The sequence below is a fragment of the Puccinia triticina genome, chromosome 13A (assembly GCF_026914185.1).
Source record: "Puccinia triticina chromosome 13A, complete sequence".
NCBI classification, from domain to species: Eukaryota; Fungi; Basidiomycota; class Pucciniomycetes; order Pucciniales; family Pucciniaceae; genus Puccinia; species Puccinia triticina.
In genome coordinates, this window is record NC_070570.1 from 1470550 (window position 1) to 1489065 (window position 18516).

Consider the following 18516-nt stretch of genomic DNA (forward strand, 5'->3'; position numbering starts at 1 on the left):
TTGTAGTGTTCATGAATGAACTCAGCATGTTTTTTCCAGAACATGAGCTTAAATGTTGGGTCAAGGACCATTGCGCAGAAGTAGGCTGGTTTGGTGAGCGCGTTGCGAACATAGTAATCAATTTTCTGTATGACCTTGTCGGCTGGTTGGATAAGCTGAGCCGAGTCATAAAGACCTTGTTTGAATGAGTGGAGATGTTTCATCAATACCATGTAGACTGGTAAGGCAGTGTTCAAAGTCGGATACTTGGTTCCGCAGAGCTTTTCAGTTGCATCGCTAAGTGGTGCAAGGAAATTCATGAATTTTTCGGCTTGATCCCATTCGGCAGATGTCAAAAGGTACGCAGTAGTTTCTTTAGTAGTTTTGCAGTAGTGATCACATGCGCTCCGAAGACTGATTGCCCGTCGGAACATCTGGAAGGTCGAGTTCCACCTTGTAGCCACATCGATCTCGAGGCAGTCAAATTTTGCACCACTTTCACGAAGTTCCGGTTGAATGAAGTTAACAACTTCTCGAAATCGTTCACGCCGTAGTGGAGAGAAGCGGACAAAATTACATAGCCCATGGATACACTTGAGTATTGTTTTCAGATTGATACCGATTCCATCCGGCCAAGAGGTCAAATTAGTGATCCTCATAACAGACTGAGCTGGTTGTTGTTCCTCAGTCTCTATATTCTCGGTGTTTGTGGATGAATCCATTGCTGACATCGAGAGTTCTTCCACTTCCTTCTCCTCAAGGCCAGTTCCTAGCACCTTTAATCCCGCCTGAGCTCCAAGATTAATCACGTGCGCTATACATCCAAGTAGCTGCTTTTTAGTATCAAAGCCAGGAATTTGAAGCTCGATATCTTTTGCCATTGTGTTGTTTGTAGATGCGTTGTCAGCTGTGATGGTATGTATCTTGTTGCTACACTCGTATTTCTCAAGAACTTCATAGAATAATTCGGCGAACGTCTTTCCACTATGATGACCTAGAAAAACAAAAGCAGAATTATTAGACCAGAAACAAAAAGACAACAGAACTTGCAAGTGCAGCATGCCTTGTACGTTAGGAACGGCAATGGTTAGATCTACCATCTCAAACTTCTCATCGATGAAGTGTGCCGTTACCGCCATGTACGCACAGTAATTTGGGGCTGTCCAAGCATCCTCGGTGAATGAAAGATATTCTTGTTTAGCTATGTATTGCAGCTTGATATTTTCCTGTGATGCCATATGCATCCGAGAGAGATGGTTCGAAATCCCGGTCCGGCAGGTGTTGTCCATCAAGGGCATTGCCTCTTCATTCACAAGTCGGATAAGATTTTGGAAAGACTTCTTTTCCACAATGGAAAAAGAGAGATCGCAATCGGCGATGAAGTACGCTAGTGCAGTTTTAAGCGTTTCGTTATTGAGCTCAACCTAGAAAAACAAAATCAGCCAATCATGATGCATGAAGCTTTCATTTAGAACACCTATCTGTCACGTACTTTTGGCACAAACTTTGAGTTCCTTGCCCATTTTTCTAGATCAATCTGTGAGTTCGCAGCTTTTTTGACAAGCTTCGGATCGGCAAGGCGATGGATTTTCTTCAGATGCTCATGGAAGTTCTTGGTGCTGGAACTTTTATCCCTCTTCAACTTCGAGCCACAAATCTTGCCAGTCTTGAGGACCACTTGGCAGATAGCTACATCACCGTGGACTTTGAGATGGTTCCAAACCCAGCTACGGCGTTGATTATCCGGTTTTGACGTATCACCATTTTCTGTATCGCTGTTGTCATCAACCTCAATGACCGTCCTTGGCGTTGGATCCGGTGTGGTTGGGCTATTGCAGCGGCTTTGAGTTTTGTTTCGCTTTCTCTTCATGGTTGGTTAATTTCGGAGCAGGAAAATGGCACCAATAGGGCTGGCCGCTGCCAATGAATGAAAAAAACCTAAACACCCGGGTGGTTCGGTGTCCACCCGGGTAAACTCGGATACAGGCCTCGGGATGGGGAAGACCCCCCGTCCCGAACCCCGGGTTACACCTTTACGTCGGGGTGTCGAGACAGTCAGTCCGCCGTACCTCTTGACGTCAAGAGGTACAGCGGACTGACTTCGGTCAATCCGCCGCCTGTCTGCCCGTGTGTTGCCGGCAGGACCCACGGTGGCTTGACCAAGGTCGATCCACCGCCGGTCTGCCGGTCTGTTGCCGGGTGGACAGTCGCTGGCTCGACCGGACCGGCAGACTGCTGGTCTGTTGCCAGGTGGACAGTCGCTGGCTCGACCGGACCGGCAGACTGCCGCCAGGTGTTTCCCAGGCCTTTGACGGTCACCCGCCGGGTAACCAACGCCGAAGATTGTCGGCAGCCCAACAATCTCACAGGCTGTTGGTCAGCTGCCCAGCATGCAAGCTGGCAGCCCAACCGTAAGAGTCCCTAAAGGACAGCCGCTCGGTCATTGACCAGCTGACCACAAAGCCTTGCATGGTCAGCTGCTGGGAAATTGAATCAAAGCAGTCCGCAGCACCCACTTTTTTCCCCCTTTGACCGGGACTTTATAATTTATGTCCCCCTGGTTTGCTCCCACCCTTGTCTCCTCCCCTTCATCTTCCCTCATCTTCACCTCCTGAGGCTCCACTCATCTCCAAGAGAGCGCTCACCCGTGCCCACAAGGCTGCATCAGCAACAAACGAGCAGCCGTGGATCAACCGCCGCACGGTCAAGGTACAATCTACAATGTTGTGAATCCTAAGGATTCAAGCTCCTAACCCCTGATGAGGTTGTGGCTGAGGTCTAACCGCACACCCGCCGCTGAACTCCCTTGCCAACATATTGCTCAAGTCTTCCAAACTGGACCTGTCTGTTACCCCAACCAAATGTTGGGGTGTTGTATCTCTCTCTTTCCTTCTTGTTGTTATGCCTCTATATCATACAACTCAGGTCCCTATCCGAGGTCGTTTCTTTATCTCTCTTGTCCTGCCCTGTTATTTGACGGGGGTTGCTCTCTTGTATATAGACATGGTCATAGCCTATGAAATGATTATCTGTCCGACCAAACGTTCAGCAGCAAGCAATCCGGACTGTTGAGCAGTATAGCATGCTCCAGTAGTCCGTCGGACATGAGTGAACGGTCCTCTAATCCTTGGACACCGGATCAGTCAAGCAGTTCCCCCATCCGTCCTATAATCCTCGGACAGCAGATCTCGAGCAGCTCCCCCATCCAGTCAAGCTGGCAGGTTGTCTTGACGGCAAGCCCTGGGTGCCCTGACCGCAGGTCCCCATCTCACGGCTGTGTGAACAGGCCCCTTGGGATGGTGGCCTGACGGCTGCCTGCCCATCCCATGGGGCGGGGTGACGCCAAGGGCGGGGCAGCCCAACCGCGGGACGCCATCTCACAATGTCTCAGGCATTGCAAGATGGTATCTCACAATGTCTCAGGCATCGCGAGATGGTATCTCACAATGTCTCAGGCATTGCGAGATGGTATCTCACAAGGGTCGGGACAACGGCGGCCTGCCCCTGCTGCCGTTGGATATGCGGCAGCGCTTGTGGTCGGCCCGACACTGGGGCTGCAAACCGCAACACCACGACGGCGGCCAGCAGGAAGGTTTGGCTGGGTCGGGGAGGTTCAGGTTGCCCGCAAAAAAAATCAGCAAACCGATGTCGGCGCACTCCCGTGGTGTACCCATGGAATCCACATGGCCGCCTAGGCGGGCCTCAAAAATTCATTGGGAACAGCCAGTTAAGAATGTCATCTATGGGACTCAAACTCGCAATCAAAGCAGGGAGCCTGGTTGAGAGGGAGTGCTACACAGCACACCCATTTCACATTCTTGATATCTGCTTCTTCACACCCTATCAACCCCCCACACGATGGTTTGCAATAGGTTTTTTTGTCTTTTTTTTTTCAATTTTTTTTCCTCTCTTCAAAAATCATGTTTTGTCGGAATTTCAAAACCTCAGGACCAGCCTGAGGTGGTCTTGGCTGGAAGTAAAAAAAAAAAGAAAATGCCGAGGAACCAACGTGAGCAACGAGCTGACCTGGTCTCCACGCGTGCCAGGAAGGCACATTGTGGAACCGACGGGGAAAAGTGTGAAGCCCGTTTGTTCCACGTGGAAAAAAACAGTTTCATGGAACCAACGAGCTTACCAAGGGGTTACCAAGCCAATCCTTGTTGGTTCCACGCGTTACCCTCCTGTCATTGGTTCCACGGACGGGCGTGGCAGGAAGTACCCCCACCATGTAGCATCAAGATCTCTCCCGTTAGAGCATCCGCATCCGTGGCTAAGTTAGCCCGGATTAGGGCACTTAGTCCACCCCCGCATCCGCATCAGCTCGGATCAACTCGGAATCACCTTGACCCAGAGCTCTGTTTGGAGCTAGTGGAGGACTTCCCGTCAATCTGGGAACTCAGATTTTTCCAGATTTTGCGGGGAAATCTGGGCTCAATTGTCCCAAATCCTAGATCTGCCTAGATTTCCCAGAAAAATCTGGGAAAATCTGGGTTTCCAGATTGGCAGGAAGTCCTCCAGTGGGTCTAGATGTAGACCCCACTAGTCCTTGGACTAAACACAACATGCATATTCATCATGCTCAAAAGCATGAACTCTATGTGTTTAGGTGCCCAACACATAACATAAAGGCACCTAAACACATAATCTCCAACAGCCTTGGACCTGCAAATCTGCGCCAATGCGGTGGGCCACTCGGATTAGCTTATTCCAAGCATAATCCAAGCTAGTTAGTCCATACTAAATTAGCCACCAATTCTGATGCTCTTAGGACTAATCAGCACATTTGGCCTGAGATAATCTGCAAACTTTGGTGGTGGACGCATCACAGTTTGTTATATATGTACTGGCTACTAGATAGGTCCGCAAAGCTGGTTATACAGACTATCTAGTAGGATGGTTCACGTAGGGATTTTTTAACCCTGCTGATTTTATAAATCAGCAAGCCTTCCCAGCCAAATTGGCTGGGACTGTGGGATAAACTTTATTTTGGTCTTGCTGATTTTGGCCCTACGTGAACCATCCTAGTAGCCAATTCCAGATTCCCGCCAGCTCCCCGCAGTTCTGTTACATTGCAACAGATTTACATGTTGTCCAACTTTGACCGGATTGAGCCCCCAACCAGCTGCTGTGCGCGCAGCACCATGAGCTGCAGCCTCAGGTCTCTCGGCCGTCCTCAGTTTCTGCTACCGCAAACGGCCAGCCTTTTCTTTCACATCTCAGCCTAGCTTAACTAAGCCTCTCAAACGGAGGGTCTGGGGGACTCCGCCCGGAGGGCTCTCCAGAGGAGAGGCTTACGCCTAATGTCTAAAGTCTGGCAGGGAAAGGAAGGAGAGCTGGGGTCCAGAAGTATCTTTTGGCTCTGGGGCAGGTCCACAGGACCTGAGGGGGAGGCTGGCTGAGGCTTAATATTTTCCCTCCAGCCATTTGTGATTTCTTTCCCAGCCAAAATTTTGACATTAAGCGCAAGTTCCTCCCTGCGGGAGGGTCTGCTTTGCGGCCAGCCATAGCGAGCCTCCCACCAGGGGGGACTTGTGTTAAGTCAGCATTTCAGCTCAGTAGCCTTACATCACTCGTTGCGCGGCACCATCAAAGTCAAATCAACCGGCTTCCTTCTCAGATTACTTGCCAAGTTACCACTCATCCGCTTGCGTATCTCACCCACCAATGAGCTCAGGAACTCTCTACTTGCAAGCGGCCTTGTTGCGATGGCTGAAAATTGGGTGATTGGAAGCTTACCAGGGTCTCATTTTTTTGTATCAATTAGGTATTAGATATTGCCGGGAATCTTATTGTGGTCCTGCAGACTATGCAAAAATTCAGGAGTGTCATTACGCTAGCTCGATCCTAGGATGGCTGAGGAACCCGCCAAGTGGCGCTTCAACCTTCCCCGGTGGCCAATACTTCTACCAGTCTCAGCTCGCTCATTTACATCTCTTTCCACCTCCCATCAAGCTCTCCGCCTCCAACCATCCATCGCGAGTGGATCGTGGGATTGGCATGGGCCACAAGATAACTCAGGTGTGGAAGAATGCACTCAAGGATATTGAGCTCTCTGTATTATGGCTGACCAATCAGGATCCTATTCAAGGCTGGTACAAAGGGTGTGCCAGAAACAATGATCCGCAGCAACAGCCAACACCCACGTCCAGCAAGGGCAAATGGCTCTGGCAGCCAACCCATGACGGTCCCAAGCTGCAGCCGATGACGGTACACAAACAGGGGTCACTAGAAGTCAAGTGTGAGCGGGTGTTCTACGAGCGCAAGCAGGCAGGCGGGAAGCGGTCAAGGGGATCGTTGGATGGCTAGGATGTGTGACCTTCTCTGAAGTTCTGCTGGTGTCCTTCCCTACGGTGCAAGGCTCTCTGGCCAAGAAAGCTTGCTAAGAGCCCGCCTCTCTCTCGGCGCATCCTGTGGGCACGTTGGCCCCCAATTGACCCAATGCTAGCAATTTTGTCTTTGGTTTTTATTGTGTTGTGTGTGGAAATGTAATATTATTTTATTTCTCTGATATACTGTGGCTTTCAATATTGGCACTGCCTTATTACCAATCTCCCAAGTCCCAAGTCTGTATAACCAGCTTTGCGCACCTATCTAGTAGCCAGGATATAAAAAACTGCAGGGCATTGTGGTGGATCTGAATCGGCTGATGGATTCGCAAGTAAAGGAGAGATGAGAACCAACACCAAAAATGCTTGGCATTGACTTCCAAATAACCACACCCAACTTCAAGCAAGCCCAGTCCTTGTCTCACATTCCCCAAACCAACATCTCCAATCACCACAAATACCGCAGCCGCCGTTTTGGATATAGCTTTTCTCCCTTATAAGCCTTTTTTGCTGCCGTCACAAAAATCTCACATCATACAGTGATTGTTCACATAGAATTGACATGTGCTAGCAAGAAGAAATCAAAAAGAATTACCAGTGATTTCATTATTGCTTTTTCCAGCCTGGAGATGTGTGTCCTTTTTCTATTGGAATGAGGTGGCCTACAATCTTTGGATCTGATCCGGCAATTGGCAGGTCCTGGGGTATTCCAAAGCTATCACAGCTTGCATTATCTTGACATGTTATTTCACCCCCCGTTCTTTTTCTGGCATTTGTTGTTATGATCATATGATGAAAGTACAAGTAAATGATAAAAAAGAAACACCAGCCAAGAAAGAAATGATGGCACCACAGACACAAAAAGAAAAATATTGGATCAAACATCATCTTCTTTACCGTCCTCTCCATCTTTGCTAGTGCCCTCTTCATCTTCAGCTCCTCCTTCCTGTGCCAAATCCTTTCCACAAGGAGTGATGTTGTCCAAAAGCAAGGTATGATTGGATTTTTTGCTGCTGGACACATCAGGCTCTTCTTATTTGGATGTTTCTGAATCATCTACAGTGGCCTCGTCAGATGACAAGACCACTGCCTTGGATTTTTACTTTTTCTTGGAGACTTTGGCCTTGGATTTCAAAGAGGTTGTCTTGGAGACTGCGGCCTTGGATTTTGAAGATGTGATATTGGCACGACACGGCTTCTTGTTTTGCTTCCTGTCTTCCCCACCAGTTGTTGCAGTTGAACTAGTTGATAAGAATCCTTGTTTGGTGCCTGAATTGACAGCAACTTTGGTTTGCTGAGAGCTACCTTATGTTGGTAGGTGTCTGACACATCCAAAACTTCTACCAAATCAATATCTGGCCAATCAGTTCAAACAACGCTGTAACAGATACAATATGATACAGTATCGGACTATTTGTTGAGTTTCATTTGCCGTGACAGCTCTGTGAAAGGAGCTGTAGAATCTCTCCCTGTAAATCTGAACTCGCTCAGCGGTCCGTTCCTCCCTTGCCAGCTCTTCCTTGTCAATCTCAATCCCCCATCCGGCCATCTTTCATTGACTTCGTCGACCGTATACTCCCTCAACTCCCTCAACTGTCTCGACCTCGATCAAGACCTATCTCCGCTTGACACAGATTGGCTCACTCTCCAATTTGGTGAGAAACAAACAAGGCTTCCTCGGTCCTTCCTCCCTCAGCTAATCCCCTCTCCTTTTCCGTTTCCTTAGTATCCCTGTTGTCCTTGTTCCTCTTCCACATCTCCTTGTTACCTGGTTGTCTGATTCTCTCTCTCTAGTGTGGTGGTAATTATTCTTTCCTCTATTCTCATCCTCCTTATATTTTCTTCTCATATATAATCCTGTCTTTTGTAGTCTGGTTCTAAATTCCTCAGCAATACAGATCAAATTCTATCACTATTTATCTGTATTGTATTGAAAATCAGATACATGTTCCAGCAACTGTCTGTATCAGATCAAAAGTGCAATACATTGGCTACGTATTGGATCTAAAAACCCAATACAATCTCAGATGTTTAGCTGTATTGGATCGCTAAACTGATACAATACAGACAAATATCAGTAAGTATCGGGAAAAACATTACGTGTATTACGTTTTTCAGAGCATCAGGAATCAAACACAATTTTTTGGGCGGGGGTGTTGTTTTTGCGGGGAGGGGAATCAGATAATATAAAATCAGGCCAACAAATTCTTTTCTTTCATACCAGCATCACACATAGAAAACATGTGTTATTTTATTTTTTTTTTGGGGGGGGGGGGAACTACTTGGAACTTGAAGTGGAAGCGTTTTCAGGGACATGGCGAGTCCGGGTTTTTTCCTGTTCGTCCTTAACTTGAGACATGTGCAGCCTTGAACTCGCCATTGGGTTGGACTCCTTGGAGCATCCACTGGTGTGAGCTAACACACCTCTCAATCGTTCGCAACGCTAGAGCCCCTCGGTCGTGTCCACATGTATCCGCAGCGGCAGAGAAACAGCGTTCAACGCTAGCTGAGGTTGAGCAACATGCCAAATAGTCCCTTGCCAGGAGGGATAAGACCAGAAACTCGGCAGAGTGTTCCTGAAAGATACCGACTAGTCAGTTGCAACATTGATATATGTATAATATATAAATACGAGGTTGGAAAAAGTGAAACTGACCTTCCACCATGAGAGTGGATTGTTTGCTTGTGAGACTGGCCACTTGTATTTCCCACTAAGGTATAGGGAGAGCTCACTGTTGACTGAGTTGACTGTATCAGGGAAGAAATTGACTTCGTTGATCTCTCTGTGAGGCCGTGGCTGTTTGTTGTGATTGCTTTCAGTTGGTTGGGACTTGGGTGGGGAATGTGCTTTGTATACAGTTTGTTTTGCATTGAAAGCGGCTTGTAACAAGAGCTGAGTGTACGAGTAAGTTTCTGGGAACCACATCTGTATAATAGAGAGACGATAACTGGGATTCAAAGCTGTGGCCAGGAGGATTGCATCACACCTCAAAGCCTCCTGGAGATACTTGTTTGTCTTTGCAATCATTGCCCGGAACATTTGGTGGAATTCGGTTTTGGAAGGCGAGTTCAACTTCTTCGTGAGGAATGTCTTGATGAACCGGTATTCTGCAAGCATCAATCCAGCGGACAATATGTCGCCCTCCATCCGCTTAGTTATGAAGTAGAATTCTCCCAGTATGTTGTTGAGTCGTTTGACCAAATCCCAGTTGCCTTGAAAGATTTCCTGGTTAGCAAAGAAGTTTTTCCCCCCCTTTGGGCCCTCCTGCTCTAGACAATCCTTTTTGCTCTCAATCAGCTTGTTGATAATGTTCTGTGCCTGGTAGGCTTGATCTTGACTTTGAAACTTGATGTTCCATCAAATTCCATAGCCGGCGATGAGACCTGGCCCAGAGTAGTCAAGCTTCTTTGCCCAGGTATCAAATTCAGATCGTTTAGCCGCAGAGGAAGTGATCTTCTGGATCACTGAATCTATCTTCTTGAGGATCGAGTCAATACTACGGACACCGTCAGAATTGGATGGTTGGCCATCTGGGCAACTACGCTGGGTTTGAGCCGGAATATCTTCCACCTTGCTATTGCTATCACCATTCAGCAAAGTGCTCTCAGGTTTGTCCTCCACACCTTCTTCTTCAAAAACCTCGGGATCAGTCGGAAGCTGAGATTCTTCAGTAATGGACCCAAGCCCAGGCACAAATCCAAGAGTTGATTTCTTCAATTTGACCAGGCCTTTGTTGGTCACAGAAATTGCTTTGAGACCCGCATTGAGGATTAAAGCCACCTTGTGGCAAAAAAATTTGATGTGGTTCCCCGATAAGTCAAGATTGGTGCCGGCTTTCTCAAGAATTAATCAATTGACCTCAGCAGCCATGGTCCCGTTGTTGGAGCCTGAGTCGGTCGTTTGGGCTAAGATGTATTGGACAAATAAGAAAATGTCAGCCTTTGCTGATCATGACCAGCTTGACACTGAAGCAAAAATTATTACTTATCTTATTGTGAAGGGAAGCCTTCATGATGATGTTTGCAAATGGGATCGCCAGATATTTACCCTTGTGGGTCCACGCGATGTATTTCAATCCAAGGTGAGTAATACAGAACTGCCAATCCTCCAAGACAAAGGCAGCAGATATCCCCATGAAGGCCTGTCGGTTGCCCTTAGTTGTCCAAACGTCATGAATGAGTGTAATCTTTGATGGAAGTTTCTGCAAATAACGACATAAGTAGTTGTGAGTTATGATTATCAACCACAAATCAAACCAAAATGGAGGAAAATGGGGAATAAGGTACCTTTAACTTGCATAGAACTTGTTCTTGCAAGTTGCAATAGAGCTTGTGAGCCTCAGTGGCAGCCCAAACTCAAGAGTGGAGTTTGATTCCTGGTCAAACATAGCTGAAAGCAACGGCCAGAAAGAAGTCACCAATTCGAGACCATGGCAAGGCGTTTTGAATGAGCCACATGACAAGCAGTTGATTAAAAATCTTTGTATCAAACTTCCCCACGTTAGTGTATTTGATTATTGAACCGGACTCCTGCTCCTTCTTTTTGGCAGCGACCTCTTTGGCGGTCAGAGGAAGCTTTGCGCCGCCTTGGATAGCATGGCTCGTGCGTGGCAAGGTGCCCAATTGACCGCTCCATCTCGGTGCTTGACAAGGTTTGCACGGGTGCCTTTGCCTTTCTTGTACATGCATCCACACCACTTGCATTTGTAATGCATGGGGTCGTCACCATTCTCAGCACTCTAATGAAGAAAAATAAAACAAGAAATGCTTCAGTATTACTATGAATCATAACTATGAGTATAGAAGCTGATATATAAAAACTACATACCTGCCCTTCAGCGTACACAGGGGGAAGAAAATAGAGCTTGATGTCATCAATTCCAAACTCAGAGTCTCTTCGGCATTGGGATTTTCTTTGTTTTTTCTTTGCCTTTGCGTTTTCTCCATCTGAGTCCTGGCAAAAGTTCATCTTGGATGGAGGCCGGTCAGAATTGACAATATCACGGCGTCTCTTCTTGGCCTTTGAAGCTGCAGAGTCAGTTGTTTGGGATCTGGAAGTGACAGATGGTCAGGCTTGGCTAGTGGAGGCAGAGGCAGGTTGTTGGGTCCTCTTGGAAACAACAATTGCACTGGATTCAGAGCCGGAATTGACTTCAATGGGTGGTTCAGGTCCAGGATTGGATATTTGTGGTGCTTTGAGGGATTTTCAAGAGTCGCCGCTAGGCCGAATGAAATTAGGATCTGTGCGGATGGGGGTAATGATACGCGTAGACTGGCGGGATGGGGGTCGGGGGGGAGTACCTTGAGGGGATGGAGGTCTAGATGTGCGCGCCATGGTCGAGGGATATAAACTGGTCAGCGATATCGGCCTCTGTCGATACCGGAGCTCCGTCAATACCAGAGATGCCTGAGCTTGTGTATCTGTTTGCTTGGTTCAACCAATATTCCCTGGATGGAAGATACGGCGCAGTCTCACCAGTGTATCTGGTATCTGTGTAGACTGGTTCAACCAATACTTCCTGGATGGAAGCGCGGCGTAGTCTCACCAAATCCACTCAATTAAATTAGGCAATACATACCGATACATATTGGTATCAGATATGTATTGTATCGAATATCCAATACATGATCTGACATATGGATGTATTGTATCTAAAAATCAATACATCCAATCCAATACAGCCCAAAAAGTATCTGTTTTTGATCCAATCACAATCCACAGGATCGGGACCATTTTTGATATGTTACAGATATGATACCGATTCACGTATTGTATCTGTTACAGCGTTGGTTCAAACCAAACCTCCTTAACAACCACAGGTAGCCTCTGCAGCTTGCCACGCTTCAAAAAATCAAGCTTATGACAAAACTTGGTTGGGGTTACCCAAGGTTGTTTTGCTTGACTTGCATCTTGACACCAAGCAAATTGAGCTTCCCAACTGTGCTCAAACCTGACCAACCATTCTCCACGGATCATTGGCCATTGGTAGCTTTATCTGAATTTCAATATTTATTGATTCAATTCAGGTTCCACTTGAAACTTGAAAGAATTTAAAGGTCTAAGAGCATTCATTTTAGATAAAACAATAATAGCTAAAGAGAATTTATTGTTTTTTAAGAAATGGATGAGAAATTACTTAAGAGCAACAGACTAGCTTCTCTTTTTCTTAGTTGTAGTTTTGGGGTCTGAGGACTGTAGCGTTTTGTTGAACAAGGTTTTTTGGCACCTCTTCTAGTGCGCAGGTTCTAGCTGTCAAAGTTAGTTTTTGTCAGCTTTTACAGCATTCCCTTTTAGTCCAGAACTTGTAGTTCTTACAGGTTCAAGGCTTTGGGCTCAATTGCTCCTGCTTGTTTCTCTTTTGAGAAACAATCCAATAATCTCTTGACGTTCTCTGTTTTGATTAACGGTCAAGATCTTATTTTAGTTGCTTTCTCTATTGCTAGAGTTTAGAGTCTTTTGAACTCACTCACCGTCTTCCGTCTCTTCTCTTTGAGTAGATCCGGTCGTTTGGTTTGTCTCGTCCTGAGCGACTTTATCTGTCAGGTACAGAAGATTAAAGCATTAGATTTTCTCCTTACTCTGTTAGTTTTAGACCTCAAGCTTGCTCACCTTTGGTGTTCACTGAGATTCTCTCTAACAGAGTTTTTGGACCGGGATTGACTTTCTCCACGTGTCTTGTGCTGCTGGCGGATGGTTTAACTGTATGCATCATACAAGCATCAGTATTTTCACTTCTCCGCTGCGCTGCTTTGGACTGCGGGAATGGGTTTGCTTTTTTTGCTTACCTTTCTCCACAGCTGTTTGAGCTCCAGGAAACTTCCTCAATTTATGAGGACAATGCCTTTCGCCTTGGTCTGTAATCTCACAAAACTTACATTGAATGAGAATGAAGATGTACTTAGCGCTTCCACAAGTTTAGGTCTCACTGCATCAAGCTGTTTGGTCTTGGTTCCTGGTTTAAAATGGAAAGCAAGATAATCAACAGCTGCGCTAGGTTCTCAGAAGGGGTAAACTTGCTTACCACAATTATATTGATGGTATAAGTCTGCTGGTAGATCTACCTTTCCCTTGTGCTGCTTCCTTGGCTATTTGGGTGGGGGTGGGAGGGAACCGGTTTCTCAATGGATTTTTGGCCTTTCACAAAGTCAATGAAACCCGTACGCAGATCTTCATCCGCAGGAAACATATCAAGAGATCAAGTAACAAGTTCACTTCTCCCAGAGGTCATGACTGTTTTTTTTCTAAAGCGCAAAGCAAAAATCAACAGGCCTTTAACCCCATAGGCAGCGCTTAATTTCCTGAGCTGCAACCCAAAACTAAGGATCGCCAAGTGAACCCGGGTACCCGCGGCGGGTGCGGGTACCGCCGCTGTTTTTTAGCAATTCTGGACACCCGCGGGCGGGTACCGCGGGTGTTTTTCGCGGGTACCGCGGGTACTTGCAGGGAAGAAATGTGCCTTCTTGATGACCAATGTGTGCCAGTCATCAAGAGGGAGGTGTGCCTTCTTGATGACCGGTGTGGGCCAGTCATCAAGAGGGAGGGTGCCTTCTTGATGACCGGTGTGTGCCGGTCATCGAGAGGGCTGAGTGAGACCCTCTCAATGACTGGTCTCTGCCGGTCATCTAGAGGGTTGTGCACCTTCTCAATGACCAATGTGTGCCGGTAATCAACTAGAGGGAGGTGTGCCTTCTCGATGACCCGTGTGTGGCGGTCATTGAGGGGGTTGTGTAGCCCTCTTGATGACCAGCACCAACCGTTCATTGAGGGCCTCAAGAGGTGCTGCAGCACCTTGATCCTTGATCCAAAATACAGTGGCGGGTGTTGACCACGGGTACCCGGGTACCTGGGTTTTTTTTTGCCAAATTCCAACACCCGCACCCGCACCCGGCACCCACGGGCGGGTACCCGCTGTAAGGCCGCGGGTGCTGGGTACCGCCAAACGGGTATCACTTGGCAATCCTTACCCAAAACCCAAACAATCAGCGAGCAAAGTAGTGAAACACATGGATACATGTACTTGTACTTACATCCATTATAGCCTTGCTTGCCCATCTGTTGGGTTTCATGTTGACATTGTCTTCTTCTTCTTTTTTTCCAAATCATTCTTGGCTGCTTCCCTAGCGGGTGCTTCATAAGGGTTTGAAGAGAGTCGGGCACTGCAAAAATAACTTGGTCAACTGCTTGCAGTTGACATGCAGGATACTCAAGCCAAGCTGCCATTGTAACTCCAAATGAATGCAGAAGTGCCTTTGTTGGCACAGTGACTGTGCATTGAAGCTTGGGTTGAGTCTAACCTTGAGTAAGGCTGGTGTAACACCACAAGCTTCCTCAGAGTTGCCGCATGTCAACTGCTCACAGTTGACACAGTTTTTTTTGAAGTGGGGGTATTCAAGATCCTTCCACTTTTCCCTATCTTCTTCCTTAGCCCACAGGGCACCCAGTTCCTTTGACTTTGATTCTACACAAAAGCAGGAAGTTATTTAGTGTGTGTATTAAGAAGACTTGTAATATAGTACACCATGGGAGTTTCCTCAGCACTTGCGTGCAAGTGCCACCTCTGAACTCAGTCATAGATTTAGTTGGATCTCACTTAGATGCTGGTTTGAAGGCAAGGTTCATGTTTGCCGCAAAATATCCTGAAATGACCTGGAACAATACTTCATGTATTGTGTAATGTATGTGTAAAATTTATGCCACACCTATGCTGAAAACAAGGCCATTTTAATGATAAGTTTTACTTGATCCTCAAGCTTGACCAAAATTCCTCATATTTCAATTATCATGATTTTTGACCTCTTTGGAAACCCATACCCAGTAGGTTTCTCTGAAACAGTTTTTGTATTTATTTTTAGGGCACACACCAAAGAGCTGACAGTTCTTTTTAAGTTGTTTCTATTACACATGGTGAAAACTTTGAATGGAGTGTAGTGATACTGTGGGAGGTAGAGCTGGTCCCTAGTACCTGTTGGCAGGTACATGGGCGGGGACCCCTGGAAGTGCGCAGGTATCCGCCGGTTTTGGGTGCGGGTTTCCAGTCTGGGTCCAAATTCTGGCAGGCACCCGCGCACAAATTGCCATTCTGCACAGCTCTGCTTGCCCCTGGTGCCCATTGGCGGGTACTAGGTACCTGTGGTCAGGTACCCGTGGAAGTACGCAGGTAACTGTCAGCGGGTGCCAGGTATGGGTGCGGGTGTCAATTCTGGTTCAAAATTCAGGAAGGTACCTGGGTGTGAAGTGTCAGCTCTAGTGGGAGGCCTGATTTTGCTCTGGTACTATGGATTGAATTTGGTGCTGTGGGGCCAGCTGTCACACAACCATGAAACCTGTGCGCGTTTCTGTGACACATTTTGTCACACAAACGTACGCGCGTGCGTTTGTGTGACACATAGACCATCACCCAGCCATATCATGCCAAGATGAGTGCCCCGCAATCCCAGGGGCAAATTATCTGAATCCTTTAATATTTGTATCTGATTTTCATCCATCTGTACAGAAATCCTGTTGAGGAGATTTTCTGAATTCATTCAAAAGCCCTGGGTAATCTGAGGCTCCCCTGGACTTGTCCCAGAATTCTAACTCCCTTGGGACAAAATTTAGCAGCTGAAGAATGTGTCACACAAATTTACACATGTGTGCTGGTGTGTCACACTTTTCATCACTGAGCCAAGTGATGTCAACCTGAGTGCTCATGCAGATCCAGGGGCTTAGGTGGACCCTTCAAAAATTGTAATTTATAACTTTCAGCCACATGTACACAAATGATTTTGGGGATATTTTCTGAATTCATACACAACTCCTGATTAATATGAGGTTTTTTCCGCTGGACTTTTCCCAGAACCTCAAATATTTTGTGAAAAAATTCAGCAACTAAAGAATGTGTCACACAAACTTACACATGTATCTTTTTGTGTACCACTAACATATCTTGAGCTTTTTGGGATTTATGATAAACACATGATAGAATGAAATATGTAGAGCTGGCACTGCGGGTGCAGGTACCTTCCTGAATTTTGAACCAGAATGGACACCCGCACCCATACCCAGCACTGGCTGGCTTTTACCTGCGTACTTCCACGGGTACCTGCCCATAGGTACCTAGTACCCGCCAATTGGCACTAGGGGCAAGCAGAGCTGTGCAGAATGGCAATTTGTGCGCAGGTACCTGCCTGAATTTGGACCCAGACTGGACACCCGCACCCCCACCCGCCGGAGAATACCTGTGCACTGCCACAGGTACCCGCCCCCGGGTGCCAAGTACCCGCCAACGGATGATAGGGGCCAGCTCTAGAAATATATGATTCCTGTGGTAAATACCTTGTTTTTGCCAAGTATTAGATATTGCTTTGCAAGGTAGTTGAAAATGTGTTCTAAAATAGTTCCAGTAATAACTAGATTCAAGTTGGAGCTGGTTTTCAATTGAATTCAACTCCTTTCAAAAGTGCATTCAGCTCAATTGAGCACAAGTTAAACATAAATTCATCGTGAATTCAGCATACACTAGAGGCCAAGGCAGCTTCGCCGCTGCAGGGGGAGGCATTTTGCCATTTTGAACCCCCCTCTAATAATAAACATGGATAAATAGATGTAATCAAATATAAAATTGTGTTGATTTTATTTTTGATTCAGTGCAGTTTTATCAAAGTCAAAGATTATGTTGAGGGTAAGAGTGATGAGAAAGTAAAATCAGAAGTTTAAAGAAAAGTACTTGCCAGTTTGCAAAATGAAAAGATGGTCATTAAAATGACCTCACAAAGCTAGCAAATTGGTTATTGGTTAAATTTGAAGCTAACAAAATATCACCCATTCTCCCATTTTTCCTGTACACAAAAAGAAAAGGTGAAAAATATGGTGTTGTTTGTTGTGGTATATAAGAACCACCTTGGTAATCATCTCGCCGTTGGAATCCAGCCCGGTTCAAGTTGCCTTCTGAATTGGGGTGCTCTGAAAGCGTCCAATGATAAACAGAGGGTACGGCGAGCAAGGACTGATGGCACTTTAGTAATGGACGTGGAAGGCCTGTGGCTGGCGGGAAGAGACGGGAAGGCTCTTATGCATGTTTAAACTTCCAGCTCATGAAGTAACATGGATGGGGCACTTCTCTTGTCAGCCGGTGCACAACCGCGCGCCCAGAATGTTGAGTTGATTAAGATTGAACTTGTGGGAGTCAAATGTGATAAGCAAAATGACCCGCCGCGTGGCTATTTCAAATAGGACGACTCAACATAGTGCACAACTTGAATGGTGTGCCTCCCTTGGGCACGCAAACGCTGCTCGCCGCGAATTTGATCTGCTGGTGAAATTTGAGAGTTTGTGTTAACACCAAAATCAATCCTACAATGCTGGACTTAAGTGCCTGTAAGATACGGACTATCATCTTGGCCAAGAGAATTGGTTCAAAGACAAGTGTCAGGGGAGTTTGATGAGACATCAGTTCACAAGTTGAATACCTTGATAGATGAAGGTACAAGCTTTTATTAATTGACCTGCTTTGTCAGGTCTTTCCATGTCCCATTGACATCAGTCGCATGTGCAGTGACACCAAGATTTTCTAGAGAGATTGAATGAGGTTAAGAGCCACATTTCTAGGTGTATGAAGGCGTTGAGCAAAGACGTACAATGTTCGCCGACCTCTAGGCATGCTTTTTCAACTTCCAATGCAAAGATATTCATCCGGTCAATCATAAACCAGTCCAAGTTGGGCTAGCTGGTGACGCCGCGGGCTTGAGGCGCTTGGGTGGGTGGCAGTCCCACTGGAAACAATGAAGGGTTGGATAGGATTAGTCGGGGAACCATGGCAAGTAGGGCAGGTGGTTGGGCCAAGCTGGATTGTAGGGTCATGGCGGTTGGCGGCGTGGCAATGTGGCGTTGGGACTCGGCGTGGCAACGTGGCGTAGGGACTGGTGGTCGAGTTGGCTTGCTTTGGAGAAGGATGAGGTATAATTCAGCATACATTGAGGCTCAAGTTCCAGGATATATCTAACAGGTTTCTTAAACAATATTGTGCAATGGCACTTGCACACAAGTGCCACGCAAACTCCCATGGTGGTATCAAGTAAATTGGAACTTACTGTTGGACTTGATCTTGCAGGCTTCTGGATTGTACTTGCAGAATTTGTTGTAGTTTGTCAACCCCTTGATACGGGTCTTTTCCCCTAAATAAGCCAAAACTGGATTGATTTTGAGTTTATTCTTGATTGCCACCAAATACAT

At 46.6% G+C, this 18516-nt stretch overlaps 1 protein-coding gene across 1 annotated transcript; it reads left to right on the forward strand.

Moving 5' to 3' along the window:
* Positions 1 to 5684: 5684 nt before the first annotated feature.
* Positions 5685 to 6285, forward strand: PtA15_13A142 (uncharacterized protein; the record flags this gene model as incomplete). Its single annotated transcript, XM_053162310.1, has 2 exons — positions 5685 to 5699; positions 5800 to 6285. The coding sequence occupies 2 exons, from the start codon at positions 5685 to 5687 to the stop codon at positions 6283 to 6285; spliced, it is 501 nt and encodes a 166-aa protein (XP_053026298.1).
* Positions 6286 to 18516: the final 12231 nt, after the last annotated feature.